The sequence below is a fragment of the Oryctolagus cuniculus genome, chromosome 19, assembly GCF_964237555.1.
Source record: "Oryctolagus cuniculus chromosome 19, mOryCun1.1, whole genome shotgun sequence".
NCBI classification, from domain to species: Eukaryota; Metazoa; Chordata; class Mammalia; order Lagomorpha; family Leporidae; genus Oryctolagus; species Oryctolagus cuniculus.
In genome coordinates this window covers 54,852,082-54,869,524 of record NC_091450.1, presented here as the reverse complement: position 1 = coordinate 54,869,524, position 17,443 = coordinate 54,852,082, and the positions used below count along the sequence as shown (strand labels likewise).

Here is a 17,443-nt window from a genome sequence, read left to right as displayed (position 1 = left end):
CCAGGTGGCTACAATGGCCGGGGCTGGGCCAGGCTGGAGGTGAGGCCAGGTACTTTATCCAGTACTGCAGTGCGAGTTAAGGTGGCCCAGGTCCTTGGGGTGCTTCCTCTGCTTTCCTAGGCATTTGAGCAGGCAGGTGGATCTCAAGTGGGAACAGCCTGGGTTGATGGGGGTTGGGGGGTGGGGTGGGAGCAGCCATGGCATAGTGGATGAAGCCACCCCTGCATGTACCAGCATCCCACATGGGCGTCGGTTCGAGTCCCAGCAGCTCCACTTCCGATCCAGCTCTCTGCTGTGGCCTGGCAAAGCAGTAGAAGAGGGCCTAAGTCCTTGGGCCCCTGCATCTGAGTGGGAGTCCTGGAGGAACTGCTCCTGGCTCCTGGCTTCAAATCTGCTCAGCTCCGGCTATCGCTTCCATCTGCGGAGTAACCCGTGGATGGAAGACCTTATCTCTCTTTCTCTCTCCCTCTGACTCTCTGTAATTCTACTTTTGAAATGAATAAATAAAGCTTTAAAAAAAAAGCATAACTGGCAGGAATCCAGTTGGCATCTACATGGAATGACATTGTTCCAGGCAGTGTCGTAACCTACCGTGCCACAAGGCAGGTCTCATAAGTACTTTTCTGCCCACTGTTTCTTTTTACTGAGCAGAAATGGGGTATGTGAATACAGTAACTCATATCTAATACATTTTCTGATACTTTATAATTATGTGTTACTCTAGTTATTATAAATTATAACTTCCTTAGTAATTATGGAATCATTCCCGTTTTTCCTTTCCCTTTGTGTGGATTTTAGCATATTCTGTGTTTCAAGGCATTCACACAGTTCATTTATCTTATATAATTTTTGGTCACAGAGTCGTTCATACTATTCCTTTACAGTTGTCTTGTCCGTGGAGTCATGGTGGCACCGTTTCATTAACCAACTCATTAACTTGCACCGTTTTTCTTGGTTGGTGCTGAGAAGAGGTTCACGAATTTTGTGAATGTGTTCAAAGAACCAGATGTTAGTTTTATCAACGTTTTTCTGTGATTGAGCTTTTTTCAGTCCCGTCGACTTGTGCTTGTATGTCTCCTTGATTGATTTGATTTTCCTCACCTTGCTTTAAGTGTTTAAGTTGCTGTTTTTCCTCTGATCTCCTGGGATCAGATCAGCTCATGGATCTTGGTGGTTCTTTTCTAAAATATGCATCCATTACTGTAAATGGGCAGGATACAGTTTCCATTTAGTTTGAATGATTTTTTATTTGAGATTCATAAATGTGTCATTTTGAGGTTCGTTGATTATTCTTCTCGCAAGTATTTGGGATTTTCCAGCCTTTTCTTTTTTTTTTTAACAGGCAGAGTGGACAGTGAGAGAGAGAGACAGAGAGAAAAGTCTTCCTTTGCCTTTGGTTAACCCTGCAATGGCCACCGTGGCTGGCACACCGCGCTGATCCGAAGGCAGGAGCCAGGTGCTTCTCCTGGTCTCCCATGGGGTGCAGGGCCCAAGCACTTGGGCCATCCTCCACTGCACTCCCAGGCCAATAGCAGAGAGCTGGCCTGGAAGAGGGGCAACCTGGACAGAATCTGGCGCCCTGACCAGGAATAGTGTGACCGGTGTGCCAGCGCTGCAGGCAGAGGATTAGCCTATTGACCCGCGGCGCCGGCTGGATTTTCCAGCCTTTTCATACTGACCTCTCAGTAGAGAGGTTGCATTGTGATCTGAGACCTTACATTGTGTGGGGACTCTTCCTTAGGAGTTGAGGTCTGTTGTACAGCAGCGAACGTGGTCAGAGTGGATGTGCTGTGTGGGTCTGAGAAGAGTGTCGTGTTGCGTTGTTGTGGACAGAGCATCCTCGAAGGATCCGTTCAACGCTTGGTTGATTCAGGTGCTATTCTGTTCAGCTACATCCTTACTGATGGTCTGACTGCTGATCTGATAACGAAAGAGATGTCTTGACGTCTGTGAGTGTAATAGTGCCTTTGTTTATTTCTCTTTGTAGTTTTAACAATGGTCGCTTATGTATTTTGGGATGAAGTTTACTTTTGGATTCACTATCCTACTCCATTGAAACGTGTTTCTTCTGTTCTTTCAGGAATCCCAAAGCAAGGTCTTGGTTATTGTAGGTTTATTGAAAGTCTGGAAAGACAGTTGTCATTTCACAGAGTTCCTTGTTTTTCATGGTGGAGTTGATAGTCAATTGTCTTGAGTTTTCCTAACTACATTCAGGTTTGTTTTTTTTTTCTCAAAACCTCTTGCTGGAGGTTTTTTTGGTTGTTTGTTTTTTGTTTTGTTTTGTTTTTTCATTTAGATGGTGTTAAACCTAGAACCATTTTAGAAGAAATGTTATATTAATAATATTCAGTCTTCCAGTCCTATGCACAGCGTATTTACTTAGATCTTCTTTAGTTTCCTTCATCAGCATCTTAGTCTTCAGCCAACATACTGTGTATTTTATTGATAGGGTTTACGAGTTTTCATTTCAGTAGGCTATTTTAAATTTCAAATCAGTGTCTACCTGTTGATGATGGTAGCATACAATTGATTTTTTTAACTTTTATTTAGTAAATATAAATTTCCAAAGTACAGTTTATGGATTACAGTGGCTTTGCCCCCATAACTTCCCTCCCACCCACAACCCTCCCTTCTCCCGCTCCCTTTCCCATTCCATTCATATTAAGATTAATTTTCAATTATATTCATATACAGAAGATCAATTTAGTATATACTAAGTAAAGATTTCATCAGTTTGCACCCACACAGAAACACAAAGTGTAAAATACTGTTTGAGTACTTGTTATAGCATTAATTCACATTGAACAACACATTAAGGACAGAGATCCTACATGAGGAGTAACTGCACAGTGACTCCTGTTGTTGACTTAACAATTTGACACTCTTGTTTATGGCGTCAGTAATCTCCCTAGGCTCTAGTCATGAGTTGCCAAGGCTCTGGAAGCCTTTTGAGTTTGCCGACTTCGATCTCATTCCGACAGGGTCATAGTCAAAGTGGAAGTTTTCTCCTCCCTTCAGTGAAAGGTACGTCCTTCGTTGATGGCTCCGTTCTTTCCACTGGGGTCTCACTTGCAGAGATCTTTCATTTAGGTCTTCTTTTTTTTTTCCAGAGTGTCTTGGCTTTCCATGCCTAAAATACTCTCATGGGCTCTTCAGCCAGATCCAAATGCCTTAAGGGCTAATTCTGAGGCCAGAGTGCTGTTTAGGACATCTGCCATTCTATGAGTCTGCTGTGTATGCTGCTTCCCATGATGGATCGTTCTCTCCCTTTTTGATTCTATCAGTTAGTATTATCAGACACTAGTCTTGTTTATGTGATCCCTTTGAATCTTAGACCTATCATTATGATCTATTGTGACCTGAAATTGTTCACTTGGACTAGTGAGATGGCATTGGTACATGCCACCTTGATGGGATTGTATTAGAATGCCCTGGCACATTTCTAACTCTACCATTTGGGGCAAGTCAGCTTGAGCATGTCCCAAATTTCACATCTCCTCCCTCTCTTATTCCCACTCTTATATTTTTTTTTTTGACAGGCAGAGTGGACAGTGAGAGAGAGAGACAGAGAGAAAGGTCTTCCTTTGCCGTTGGTTCACCCTCCAATGGCCGCCGCGGCCGGCCGGCGCACCGCTCTGATCCGATGGCAGGAGCCAGGAGCCAGGTGCTTTTTCCTGGTCTCCCATGGGGTGCAGGGCCCAAGCACCTGGGCCATCCTCCACTGCACTCCCGGGCCACAGCAGAGGGCTGGCCTGGAAGAGGGGCAACCGGGACAGAATCCGGCGCCCCGACCGGGACTAGAACCCGGTGTGCCAGCGCCGCTAGGCGGAGGATTAGCCTAGTGAGCCGCGGCGCCGGCCCCCACTCTTATATTTAACAGAGATCACTTTTCAGTTAACGTTAAACCCCTAAGAATAATTGTGTGTTAATTACAGAGTTCAACCAATAGTATTAAGTAGAACAAAAAAATGCTGAAAGGGATAAAGTATTAAATTGTACATCAACAGTCCGGACAAGGGGTGATCAAGTCACTGTTTCTCATAGTGTACATTTCAATTAACTAGGTTTCCTTTTTGGTGATCTGTTAGTTGTCACCGATCAGGGAGAACATATGATATTTGTCCCTTTGGGACTTGGCTTGATTCACTCAGCATGATGTGTTCCAGATTCCTCCATTTTGTTGCAAATGACCGGATTTCATTGTTTTTGACTGCTGTATAGTATTCTATAGAGTACATGTCATATAATTTCTTTACCCGGTCTACTGTTGATGGGCATTTGGGTGGATTCCAGGTCCTAGCTATTGTGAATTGAGCTGCAGTAAACATTAAGGTGCAGACAACTTTTTTGTTCACCAATTCAATTTCCTTTGGGTAAATTCCAAGGAGTGGGCTGGCTGGGTTGTATGGTAGGGTTATATTCAGGTTTATGAGGAATCTCCAGACTGACTTCCAGAGTGGCTTGACCAGTTCGCATTCCCACCAACAGTGGGTTAGTGTCCCTTTTCCCCCGCATCCTCACCAGCATCTGTTGTTGGTGGATTTCTGAATGAGAGCCATTCTAACCGGGGTGAGGTGAAACCTCATTGTGGTTTTCATTTGCATTTCCCTGATTGCTAGTGATCTTGAACATTTTTTCATGTGCCTGTTGGCCATTTGGATTTCTTCTTTTGAAAAATATCTATTAAGGCCGGTGCAGCGGGTCACTAGACTAATCCTCCGCCTAGCGGCACTGGCACACCAGGTTCTAGTCCCAGTCGGGGTGCAGGATTCTGTCCCGGTTGCCCCTCTTCCAGGCCAGCTCTCTGCTGTGGCCCAGGAAGGCAGTGGAGGATGGCCCAGGTGCTTGGGCTCTGCACCTCATGGGAGACCAGGGGAAGCACCTGGTTCCTGCCTTCGGATCAGCGCAGTGCGCTGGCTGCAGCGCGCCAGCTGTGGCGGCCATTGGAGGGTGAACCAACGGCAAAAGGAAGACCTTTCTGTCTGTCTCTCTCTCTCACTATCCACTCTGCCTGTGGAAAAAAAAAAGAAAAATATCTATTGATGTCCTTGGCCCATCTCTTATGTGGGTTGGTTGTTTTGTTGTCGTGAAGTTTTTTGATCTCTTTGTAGATTCTGGTTATTTACCCTTTATCTGTTGCACAGTTTGCAAATATTTTTTCCCATTCTGTCGGCTGCCTCTTCAACTTTCCTGTTTCCTTTGCAGTACAGAAACTTATCAGTTTGATGCATCCCGAATGTTAACTTTGATTTTGACTGGCTGTGCTTCTGGGGTCTTTTCCAAGAAGTCTTTGCCGGTGCCAATATCTTGCAGGGTTTCTCCAATGTTCTCTAATAATTTGATGGTGTCGGGTCGTAGATTTAGGTCTGTAATCCATGTTGAGTGGATTTTGTGTGTGGTGAAAGGTGGGGTCTTGCTTCATGCTTCTGAACATGGAAATCCAATTTTCTAGCACCATTTATTGAATAGACTGTCCTTACTCCAGGGATTGGTTTTGGATCCTTGATCAAATATAAGCTGGCTGTAGATGTTTGGATTGATTTCTGATGTTTTCATTCTGTTCCATTGGTTTATCATCTGTTTCTCTTTTTTTTTGTATATATTTTATTTTATTTAATGAACATAAATTTCCAAAGTACAGCTTATGGACTACAATAGCTTCCCCCCGCCATAATTTCCCTCTCACCCACAGCACTCCCCTCTCCCACTCCCTCTCCCCTTCCATTCACATCAAGATTCATTTTCAATTATTTTTATATACAGAAGATCAATTTAGCATATATTAAGTAAAGATTTCAACAGTTTGCACCCACACAGAAACACAAAGTGTAAAATACTATTTGAGTACCAGTTATAGCATTAATTAAACACCTAGGAGTAATTGTGTATTAATTACAGAGTTCAACCAATAGTTTTAAGTAGAACATAAAAAATACTAAAAGTGTAAAGTATTAAGTTCTTTTTTTTCTTTTTCTTTTTTTTGTTTGTTATATAGTTATTTTTTTATTTAATAAATGTGAATTTATAAAGTGCAACTTTTATATTGTTGTGGCTTCCCCCCCCAACCTCCCTCCCTCCCGTGGCCCTCCCCTCTCCCACTCCCTCTCCCATCCTGCCCTTAATCAAGTTTCATTTTCAATTACCTTCATATTCTGAAGATCAGCTTAGTATATACTAAGCAAGGATTTCACAGGCTGCACTCACACAACCGCACAAGGTATAGGATATTGTTTGACTAGTAGTGTTGTTTTTAAGTTTCATAGTAAAACACATTAAGGACAGAGATCCTACGTGGGGAGCATGTACCCAGTGACTCCCGTTGTTGATTTAACAATTGGCACTCTTATTTATGATGTCAGCAATCACCGGAGACTCTTGCTATGAGCTGTCCCGTTGATTCTGAGGCAGGAGTGCTGCCATTCTATGAGTCTGCTGTGTGTCCTGTTTCCCCCGCAGGATCATTCTCTCCCTTTTAATTCTATCCTTCATTATTTGCTTACACTGGTCTTATTTGTGAAATCTAATTGACACATACCCTATCTTTTTTATCAGTTTTGTATTTATACTTATCACTTTACCAAGTGTGCTGGCATTGGTACCTGCCTCCATGGTAAGATTGAGTTGAAATCCCCTGGCACATTTCTAGTTCCACCATTGGAGGTAAGTCCGAGTGAGCATGTGCCAACCTATATATCTCCTCCCTCTCTTATTCCCACTCCTATGTTTAATAGAGATCACTTTTCTGTTAATTTTAAATGCCTAAGAATGATTGTGCATTGATTACAGAGTTCAACCACTGGTCTTATGTAGAACAAACAGAGCAACAACAACAACAACAATACTAAAAGGAATAAAATAGTAAGTTGTTCCTCAACAGTCTAGACAAGGGCTGATCATGTCATTGTCTCTCGTATTGTCCATTTCACTTCAATGGGTATCATTTTAGATGCTCGTTTAGTTGCATTGATCAGGGAGAACATATTATATTTGTCCCTTTTGGACTGGCTTATTTCACTCAGCATGATGTGTTCCAGATTCCTCCATTTTGTTGTAAATGCCTGGATTTCATTGTTTTTTTTTACTGCTGTATAGTGTTCCATAGAGTACATATCCCATAGTTTCTTTATCCAGTCATCCGTTGATGGACATTTAGGTTGATTCCATGTCTTAGCTATTGTGAATTGAGCTGCAACAAATATTGAGGTGCAAATGGCTCTTTTTTTCTCCCCTTTAATTCCATTTGGGTAAATTCCAAGGAGTGGGATGGCTGGGTCCTATGGTAGTGCTATACTCAGGTTTCTGAGTATTCTCCAAACTGTCTTCCATAGTGGCTTTACCAGTTTGCATTCCCACCAATAGTGGATTAGTGTCCCTTTTTCCCCACATCCTTGCCAGCATCTGTTGTTGGTTGATTCCTGTATGTAAGCCAATCTAACCGGAGTGAGGTGAAACCTCATTGTGGTTTTGATCTGCATTTCCCTGATGGCTAGGGATCCTGAGCATTTTTTCATGTGTCTGTTGGCCACTTGGATTTCCTCTTTTGAAAAATATCTGTTAAGGTCTTTGGCCCATTTTTATTGGGTTGTTTGTTTTGATTTTGTGGTGTTTGTTGATCATTTTATAGATTCTAGTTGTTAATCCTTTATCTGTTTTGTAGTTTGCGAATAATGTCTCCCATTCTGTTGGTTGCCTCTTCACTTTCCTGACTGTTTCCTTTGCTGTTAAGAAACTCTTCTATTTGAGGTAATCCCATTTGTTTATTTTATCTTTGATTACTCGTGCCTCTGGGGTCTGCTTCAGGAATTCTTCACCTGTTCCAATATCTTGAAGGGTTTTCCCTATGCTCTCAATTAGTTTCAGGATGTCGTGGTGCATCTCTAGTTCTTTGATCCATGTTGAGTAGATTTTTGTATAAGGTGTAAGGTAGGGGTCTTGCTTCATAGTTTGACATGTGGACATCCAGTTTTCCCAGCACCATTTGTTGAAGAGGCTGTCCTTGTTCCAGGGGTTGGTTTTAGGTCCTTTGTCTAATATGAGTTGGTTAAACTCATATTCATCTGTTTCTGTACCAGTACTATGCTGTTTTCATTACAACGGCCCTGTAGTATGTCCTGAAATCTGGTCTTGTAATGCCTCTGGCTTTGTTTTTGTTGTACAAGATTGCTTTAGCTATTTGAAGTCTCCTGTATCTCCATATGAATTTCAGCATCATTTTTTCCAGATCTGAGAAGAATGTCTTCGGTATTTTGATTGGTATCGCATTGAATCTATAAATTGCTTTTGGGAGATTGGATATTTTGATGATATTGATTCTTCCAATCCATGAGCATGGAAGATTTTTCCATTTTTGGGTATCCTCTTCTATTTCTTTCTTTAAGATTTCTCATCATAGAGATCTTTATCATCCTTGCTTAAGTTTATTCCAAGGTATTTGATTGTTTTTGTAGCTATTGTGAATGGGATTGATCTTAGCAGTTCTTTCTCAGCTGTGGCATTTCCTATGTATACAAAGGCTGTTGATTTTTGTGCATTGATTTTATATCCTGCTACTTTGACAAATTCTTCTATGAGTTCCAATAGTCTCTTAGTAGAGTTCTTTGGGTCCCCTAAGTAAAGAATCATATCATTTGCAAACAGGGATAGTTTGAGTTTTTCCTTCCCGATTTGTATCCCTTTAATTTCTTTTTCTTGCTGATGGCTCTGGCTAAAACTTCCAGAACTATATTGAATAGCAGTGGTAAGAATGGGCATCCCTGTCTAGTATCAGATCTCAGTGGAAATACTTCCAACTTTCCCCATTCAATAGGATGCTGGCCGTGGGTTTTTCATAAATTGCTTTCATTGTATTGAGGAATGTTTCTTCTATACACAGTTTGCTTAGGGTTTTCATCATGAAAGGGTGTTGTGTTTCATCAAATGCTTTCTCTACGTCTATTGAGATAATCATACGGTTTTTCTTCTGCAGTCTGTTAATGTGGTATATCACATTGATTGGTTTGCGAACATTGAACCAACCCTGTATACCATCTTCATGGTGAAGATCTTTCTGGTCATGTGTATTAGGATTTCCATGTGCTTCCTGTGCTCCACCATTCCTTTCTTCAAATTAAGCAAGTTGTCTGTAACTACTTCAGTAAAAGGGCCTTCTCGTCGACTGTCTTTCTACGCCTTCGCCTACTTGTTCTGATAATATCCCTTAGCTGAGGCCTAACAGTAAAAATATTCTTAGTGGGTGACATGCTAGGGAGAGAATGACAAGGCCCATTCAGAGCAGCTGTCACTCCTGTTGCAGTCCCTCGGCTCCAGCTCCCAAGCGCTTGGCTTGGCCAGAGGAGGATAAGGCTGCTCATGCAGTGACAGGTGCAGATAAAGTGTCCTCCCTGTTGCCACTACCACCTCGTGTCTGGCCACAGTTGAACCGTGGCCCCAAGGCTGGGAATGGCATCCAGGAGAGGAGTGATGTGTACCACATTTCTGTTGGCTGCAGACCAGTGCAGTCCCTGCGTGCTGTTTCACGCCAGGAAGAGCAGGGCTCCTGCTGTGGCAGTGGCGAGAAGCTCTGGGGTGCATCCTTGCTTGGCCTAGGAGAGAAGATGAGCTGTTATGACAGCTGTGTCACCGGCATCTGGTGGCTGTGCCAGGGCTGGGTCTTGAATTGGTTTCCTCTGAGCAGTGGCTCGCACTGTCATCGCACTGCTCACACCCCCTGTGGTTCAGACTTGCAGCCCACCTTTGGCAGGATCCGTGGCCTCTGTGGTGGTCTTCATGTCCTCAGCTGTCCTGAGCATGAGCCCCCCTGGGATCTGTAGCTACTCTGGTCAGGTCTGAGTGTGGTTTGGTTGACTTTAGGGGGACAGACTTAACAGAGAGGATCTGCAGCTTGAGCTGTGAAGGGCAAGATTTAGTGAAAGGATAACTCTTCCCTGACTGAGCGTCCACCAGGACAGAAAGGCCAGAGTGTTGGCTCACGTCTTTGCTTGGGATTTCTTCCAGCCATGCAGCTTGACCTGTGTTAAGGCGGTGGGCAAGGGGAGGGTCTGGAGGGAGATACTGGCCTTGAACATGGGTGGTCCTCTTGCTGAGATACTTACCGCCAGGGAACCACAGCCGATCTTTCTTTATCTGTCACCACAGGGCCACACTGACTCATGGAAGCAAGAAGCCAGAGGCCCTTATTCATTCATTCCTACCATACCCTCCCATGTTCCTCTGTGTGCATTGCACATGTGTTCCCAAAGTGCTCCTGCTACAAGGCTCTGCCTGGATGCGGAGGCCCCCCACGTGGAGCCAAGAAGTCCTTGTAATTTGTTGTCTGTCAAGGTCACCTGATGGCATTAGTGGCTGTACTAAGTGGCACCAGGTGTCCTACAATTTTCCCAGCCTGCCTCGCTGGGCTGTTTAATGGTGAGAAGGAGGGAATGTAGAGGGCACAGCCCCATGGGGCAGCTCCCTGCAGACTAGGGCCACACAGGTCACGTGCAGTGAGGGTGGCCTGGCCGGGCAGGAATCCACACACCTTCATGCACTCCTGTGCCCCTCGGTACAGCATGTAAGGGTGTAGCTGAGGCGGTGGCCCCTTCATGATGGGTTCAGGAGGCACCCAGGATTAACCCTGAGCCTTCTGGTCAAGTGATGGTGACCCTAAACTCTGCAGTCAGGTGTTTTGGGACAGCAGTCTTCTGTCTGTATATGTGTATTTGTGTACTCATGTGTGCCTGTATGTAACAAACTACTTACTCACTTACTTACATCTTTAAGCATCTTTTGCAGGGCTGGATGAGTAACGACAAATTCTTTCAATTTCTGTTTGTTATGAAAGACCTTTATTTCACCTTCATTCACAAATGGGAGCTTTGCGGGATATAATATTCTGGGCTGGCAGTTTTTCTTTCTAGTCCCTGGGCTATGTCTTGCCATTCCCTCCTAGCTGGTGGGTTTTCTGATGAGAACTCTGCTCTGAGTCTAATTGGAGATCCTCTGAGAGTAATCTGACATTTCTCTCTTGCACATTTTACAATCTTTTCTTTATGTTTTACTGTGGTGAGCTTGATTACAACGTTTGGTGGTGAGGATCTCTTTTGGTCATGTTTATTAGGGGTTCTGTGATCTTCCTGTACTAGGATGTCTCTGTCCTTTTCCAAACCGGGAAGTTTTCTGCTAGTATCTCACTAAAAAAAAGGCCTTCTAATCCTTTTTCTCTCTCCATGCCTTCTGGAACTCCTAGAACCCGAATGTTGGTTTTTTAAATAGTATCCTGTAGATTCCTGGTAATTTTTTTTAGATTTCTAATTTTCTCTTCTTTTCTTTGGTTTGGCTGTATATCTTCCTGTGCTCTGTCTTCTAAGTTTGGTATTCTCTCTTCTGCTTCACTGATTCTGTTTTTAAGGCTCTCTAATGCGTTTGTCATTTGATCTATTGAATTCTTCATTTCATTTTGATTTCTCTTCACTATCACACTTTCCTGTTCTACTAGTTGCTTCATTTAATTTTGATTCCTCCTTAAGATTTCATTTTCACGAGATTTTGTATCCTGTCCCTTAAGGATTTCTGTAGTTCAAGAATTTGTTTTTGAGAACTTCTAAATGTTCTTATAAATTTTTTGAAATCTGTATCTTGCATTTCTGTTATCTCATCATCTTCATTATCTTGAATTGGGGTGTCTTGTTCATTTGGGCACATCATAATGTCTTTTTTGTTCTTGTTTCCTCGGTTTCTGCGTTTGTTGCTTGGCATTGTGGAGATATTCTTTGGTTTCTTCTTTTTTTTTTCCTTCGCTGTGGTGGTTTCTTTCATTATTCTGTGACTCTAGATTAAGTGGACTGTCTGCTTTTGATGGCTCCTTAGAGGCATGTGATGTCTTCCTTCTTTAATTTTTTAACTTTTTTAAAGATCGTATTTATTTATTTGACATTGAGAGTTACACACAGAGAGGATGAGAGGCAGAGAGAGAAAGAGGGAGACAGAGGGGGAGAGACAGATGGAGGTTCTCCAACTGCTGGTCCACTATGCAATTGGTTGCAAAGGGTGGAGCTGAGCAGATCTGAAACCAGGAGCCAGGAGCCTCGCCAGGTTCTCCTCATGTGTGCAGAGGCACAAGGACTTGGGGCCTCTTCTACTGCCTTCCCAGTCCACAGAAGAGAGCTGCATCGGAAGTGCAGCAGCCGGGACTCGAACTAGCGCCCATATGGGATGCCGGCACTGGGGGCAGTGGCTTTACCCACACCTCAAAGTGCTGATCCTCCCGGAAGCCATTCCCCTGGGATCCAGCTGTCTGCTAACACACCTGGGAAAACAGGGAGGCGGCCCAAGGATTTAGGCCCCTGAACCCAGAATGGAGCACTGGATAAAGTCCCAGCTTCTGCTTTGGCCTGGCCCAGTCCCGGCCTTTGTAGCTACCTGGGGGGTGAACCCTCAGATGGATGATCACTCAGATCAAGAGAGTGTGCTGGCGATGCCGCTTGCACTGCTGCTCTCCCCAAGAGGTGGCAAGGGCCAGTGCTGGGCCCGGCAGAAGCCAGGAGGCAGGAGATCCATTCAGGACTCCCACAAGGTAGGGAGATGGGGTCCAGGGTACCTGGACCATCAGCAGCTGCCTCCCTGGGTCACAACCTGGAGCAGGAGATGCAAACTGGAAGTGGCCCTGGATGCAGCAGTGCAGTGAAGTGTCCTGTGGAATCATTAAAATAGCCCATGGGAACTGCGCCTGTGCCCTGCCCTGTGACCTGGAACTGCACCCACTCACGCAGCCCCGAATGCTCCACAGTGCTCAGGTGGGAGTCAGCGCTGCATCTGCTCCTGCCAAGGAGCATGCATAAGCTGTGAGGAGCCATCCCCAATGCTGTTGGCTGAGCCTGAGGGAAACCCAGCAGCCCCAAGGTCAGGCTGGGATCAGGAGAAGCTGTGAGTCCTAGGCAGCCGCGGCATTTCCCAGGCTCATTTTTCTTCTTCAGCCCCTTCTGGAAGCAATGGCTGTCCCGCCAGCAGACCAGACCCCTTGGAGGTAAGTGACGCGCGGCTGTTGCGGTGTCCCACTTTGGGTATTGGCTGTCAGTGTGCCTGTTGCTCTTGGGTCCCAAAGGTGCAGGTGGAGTCACAGTCAGTTGTGCTGTGTGGACAGTCTGGAAGGGTCCCCAGTGTGCGAGCAGCTGTGTGAGAGCAGAGGTGGCTGGGTCTCCTCCCTGAAGGGCCATGCATTCCCTTCTGTTTGCTTTTTGAGGGCCCAGCTGCCCTGCTCTAGACCTCTGAGACTGTTGATGGAACGAGAGCAAAAATGCATGTCTGTGTCCTGGTCAGGACAGTTTCGGGTTCCTGGCATTGGGTGTGATGTTAGTGCTCTGTGGGTTTTTCATGAAAGAGCCTTGTCAGGCCAAGGTGTACCTTCCGTTCCTAATTTGATGATTTTTTTTTAATATCGGAGAAAGTAATGGAAGTTTTTGTGAAATAGTTTTTCCGTGTCTGTAGGGATAATGTGTGGGCTTTTCTCTTGTTGATTCTGTTCTGTGATACATTATTTTGTATGGTAGCCATCCTTGAATTCCTGGAGTAACTCTCAGTTGCGCACTGTGAGCTAAGCTTTGGTTGTGCTTCTGGATCGCATTTGGCAATTGTTCAGGATTATGACAGATTCATGACAATATTTATATGCCACTTTCTTTATTATGTGTTTGTTTTCGATGTTGGGATAATGCTGTTCTGATGGAAGAAAATTGGATGTTTTCCCTCTTAATCTCCTTTTTGGAAGGATTTGTGAATCATGGATTTTAATTACCCTGTAAGTGGGAGTTCTCACTGGTGAAGCCTTGTGGTGCTGGAATTTTATTCATTTTTTTGTGTTTGTTTTTTTGGTTTCCCTGCTAATACAGTCTAATTTCAATTTAAAAGTATATTCACATTTTCTAGTTTGACTACAATCATTTTTGGGGTTTATTTCTTTCTGAGAATCAATCCACTGTATCTACATTGACCAAATTCTTGTGCCTTCGTTTTCCCATAGTGTTTTTTGATTATTATTTTAGTAAGGTTGTTAGTAATGTCCTCTCTGTCATTTCTCTTCTTAAGTCACTTGAGTCTGTTCTCTTTTTTGCTTGTTTCATGTGTATAAACGTAGGGTCAGTTTCACTGAGTTTTCAAGAACTGTATTTTGGTCTCACTGAATGTCTTTTGTGATATTTTCTATGCCATTGACTTTATTTGCATTTGAATCATTTTCCTGCTTCCAGTTTCTTAAGATTTACTTTGCTGTTCTAGTGTTTGAAGGTAAAATTGGGTTTATGGGTCCGATGTCTGTATTCTGTAATATATACCTGTAGAGCAATACAATTTCTCATGTGAAGTTGGTCCTGTCATCATGGAAAACTGTATGGGTGTACCCACTACTGGGAACATATTGAAGGAAATGAAATCATTGTGTAGACAGAGAGGCTTTCACAGGCCTATGCTTATTGCAGTAGGATGCACAATAGCCAGGCTATGCAGTCTGCAGACGCATGTATGGTGTCCATAGCCCGTAATGTCTTTATTCAGTCTTGAGGGGATCGGCATTTTGGCTGATGGTGTATCTTTGCTCTTGTGAATTGAGCTGTAGTAAATATGGGGGCAGAGAGAACTTTTTTGTATGCTGATTTCATTTCCCTTGGGTACATTCCCAGAGCTGGAGTGGATGGCTCCTATGGTATGTGTATATTTGGATTTCTGACTTATCTCGATACTGTCTTCCACAGTGACAATACCAGTTCACATTCCCACCAGCAGTGGATTAGGGTGCCTTTTCCCTCACATGCTCAAGGCCATTGTAGAAATGATTTGCATTTCCCCGATGGCTAGTGATCCTGAGCATTTTTTTAAATTTAAATTTTTATTATTATTTAATGAATACATTTTTACATAGATGCAACTTTAGGACTATAGTGGTTCTTTCCCCATATCCCTCCAACCCCCATCCCAGCTCCCATTCTCTCTCCCATCTCGTTCTTCATTATGGATCATTTTTAGTATGACTTTATATATAGAAAACCAATTCTATGCTAATCATAGACTTCAGCAATTTGCACCCACGCAAACATACAACATAGAGTACAGTTTGGGGAGAGAATTTGCAGTCAATTCTCATATTACTATTCAATAGGGACAGAGGTCCTACCTGGGGAGCAAGTGAAAAGTGAGTATTGTTATTCTTTTAAATTTTTTTAACTTTTATTTAATGAATATAATTTCCAAAGTACAGCTTATGGATTACAATGAGCGTGGGCTCCAGAGAACGTGGGCTATCAGCGTCTGCGTCCCTGGATCACTGCGTGGATGCAGCAGTGTGCAGATGTGTCCTGGGGTGCCATGGTGACGACCCGTGGGGAGTGCGCCTGCGCTTGAGCCTGGCGCTGTGACCCGGAAGTGCACCCACACACCTGGCCCCAACTGCCCCGCAGTGCTCCGCTGGGAGTTAGCGCCGCGTCTGCTCCTGCCCGGGAGCCCACGCAAGCGGTGGGGAGAGGAGCCCTCCTTGATGCTGCTGACAGAGCCTGAGGGAGACCCAGCGGCCCCAGGGTCAGGCCAGGAACAGGAGAGGGTGCAGGTCCGAGGCTTCCGTGCCATTTCCCAGGCGCATTTCTCTTCTTCGGCCCCTTTGGGAAGCAACGGCCTTCGCGGACCTCTGTCCCACCGGCAGACCGCCCCCCCACTCCCCTTGGAGGTGAGTGATGCGCGGCTGTTGGGGTTTCCCACTGGGGGTCTTGGCTGCAGGCGTGCCTGTTGCTCTTGGGTCCCAAAGGTGTGGGTGGAATCGCGGTCATGCTGTGCGGAGGGTCTGGAGGGGTCCCCAGGGTGTGAGCAGCTGTGCGAGAGCAGAGGTGGCTCCGTCTCCTCCCGGAAGGGCCCTGCATTCCCATCTGTTTGTTTTTTGAGGCCCAGCCACCCTTCTAGACCTGTGAGTGTTGTCGGGAGGAATGAGAGCGAAAGTGCGTGTCTGTGTCCTGGTCTAGGAGGACAGTTTCGGGTTCCTGGCATTGGCTGTGATGTTAGCGCTCTGTGGCTTTTTCATGAAAGAGCCTTGTCAGGCCGAGGTGCACCTTCCGTTCCTAATTTGATGAATTGTTTTTTAGTATCGCACAAGTCACGGGAGTTTTTGTGGAATAGGTTTTCTGTGTCTGTCGGGATAGTTGCGGGTTTTCCCCATGTTTGGTCTGTTCTGTGATAGATTGATTTTGTATGGTAGGCATCCTTGCATTTCTGGAGTAACTCTGAGTTGCGCACAGTGTGCTAAGCTTTGGTTGTGCTTCTGGATGGCGTCTAGTCATATTTTGTTGAGGCATATGACACATTCATGACGAATATTTGTGTGCCATTTTCTTTGTGATGTGCTTGTTTGTGATGTTGGGATAATGCTGGTCTGATGGAATGAAATGGAAGGCTTTTCCTCTTCATCCCCTTTTTGGGAGGGTGTGCGAATCACGGATTTTAATTATCTTTTAAGTGGAGTTCTCACCTGTGGAGCCATCTGGTCCTGGACTTTTCTTCTTGTCTTTTTTTGTTTGTCTCTGTTTCCGTGCAACTACAGTCTCTTTTCAAATTATAAGTGTATTCAGAGTTTCTTGTTTTACTGTATTCAGTTTTAGCGGTTTGCGTCTTTCTGAGAATCAATCCACTCTATCTAGGTTGACCAAATCCCCGTGCCTGGTTTTTCCCTAGTATTTTTGGTTTATTATTTTGGCAAGGTTGGTAGTGATGTCCTCTCTGTCCTCTCTGTTGTCCAGTCATTTGAGTCTGTTCTCCTTTTTTCCCCTGCTTCCTCTTTTGTCAGTTTCACTGAGTTTTCAAGAACTGTATTTTGGTCTCACTGAATGTCTTTTGTGATATTTTCTATGCCATTGACTTTATTTGCATTTGAATCATTTTCCTGCTTCCAGTTTCTTAAGATTTACTTTGCTGTTCTAGTGTTTGAAGGTAAAATTGGGTTTATGGGTCCGATGTCTGTATTCTGTAATATATACCTGTAGAGCAATACAATTTCTCATGTGAAGTTGGTCCTGTCAACATGGAAAACTGTATGGGTGTACCCACTACTGGGAACATATTGAAGGAAATGAAATCATTGTGTAGACAGAGAGGCTTTCACAGGCCTATGCTTATTGCAGTAGGATGCACAATAGCCAGGCTATGCAGTCTGCAGACGCATGTATGGTGTCCATAGCCCGTAATGTCTTTATTCAGTCTTGAGGGGATCGGCATTTTGGCTGATGGTGTATCTTTGCTCTTGTGAATTGAGCTGTAGTAAATATGGGGGCAGAGAGAACTCTTTTTTTGTATGCTGATTTCATTCCCCTTGGGTGCATTCCCAGAGCTGGTGTGGCTGCCTCATATGCTACGTCTGTATTCAGATTTCTGACTTATCTCGATACTGTCTTCCACAGTGACAATACCAGTTCACATTCCCACCAGCAGTGGATTAGGG

The 17,443-nt window shown here is 44.4% G+C and overlaps 1 protein-coding gene and 1 long non-coding RNA gene across 9 annotated transcripts in view; one reads left to right on the top strand and one right to left on the bottom strand.

The window, feature by feature from the left end:
• Window positions 1-17,443, bottom strand: part of LOC103346531 (uncharacterized) — a 328,438-nt gene that overhangs the window by 210,213 nt on the left and 100,782 nt on the right. The window lies entirely within an intron of this gene.
• LOC138843157 (uncharacterized) overlaps window positions 1-17,443 on the top strand; it is a 103,582-nt gene that overhangs the window by 21,066 nt on the left and 65,073 nt on the right. For 6 of the 7 annotated variants that reach the window (XM_070063821.1, XM_070063818.1, XM_070063819.1 and 3 more), the window contains exon 7: window positions 12,951-15,685. In XM_070063821.1, coding sequence (XP_069919922.1) covers window positions 15,500-15,685 — 186 coding nt within the window. In that variant the 5' untranslated portion in view covers window positions 12,951-15,499. The remainder of the gene's footprint in view (window positions 1-12,950; window positions 15,686-17,443) is intronic. The other variant, XR_011384397.1, reaches the window with a different exon arrangement.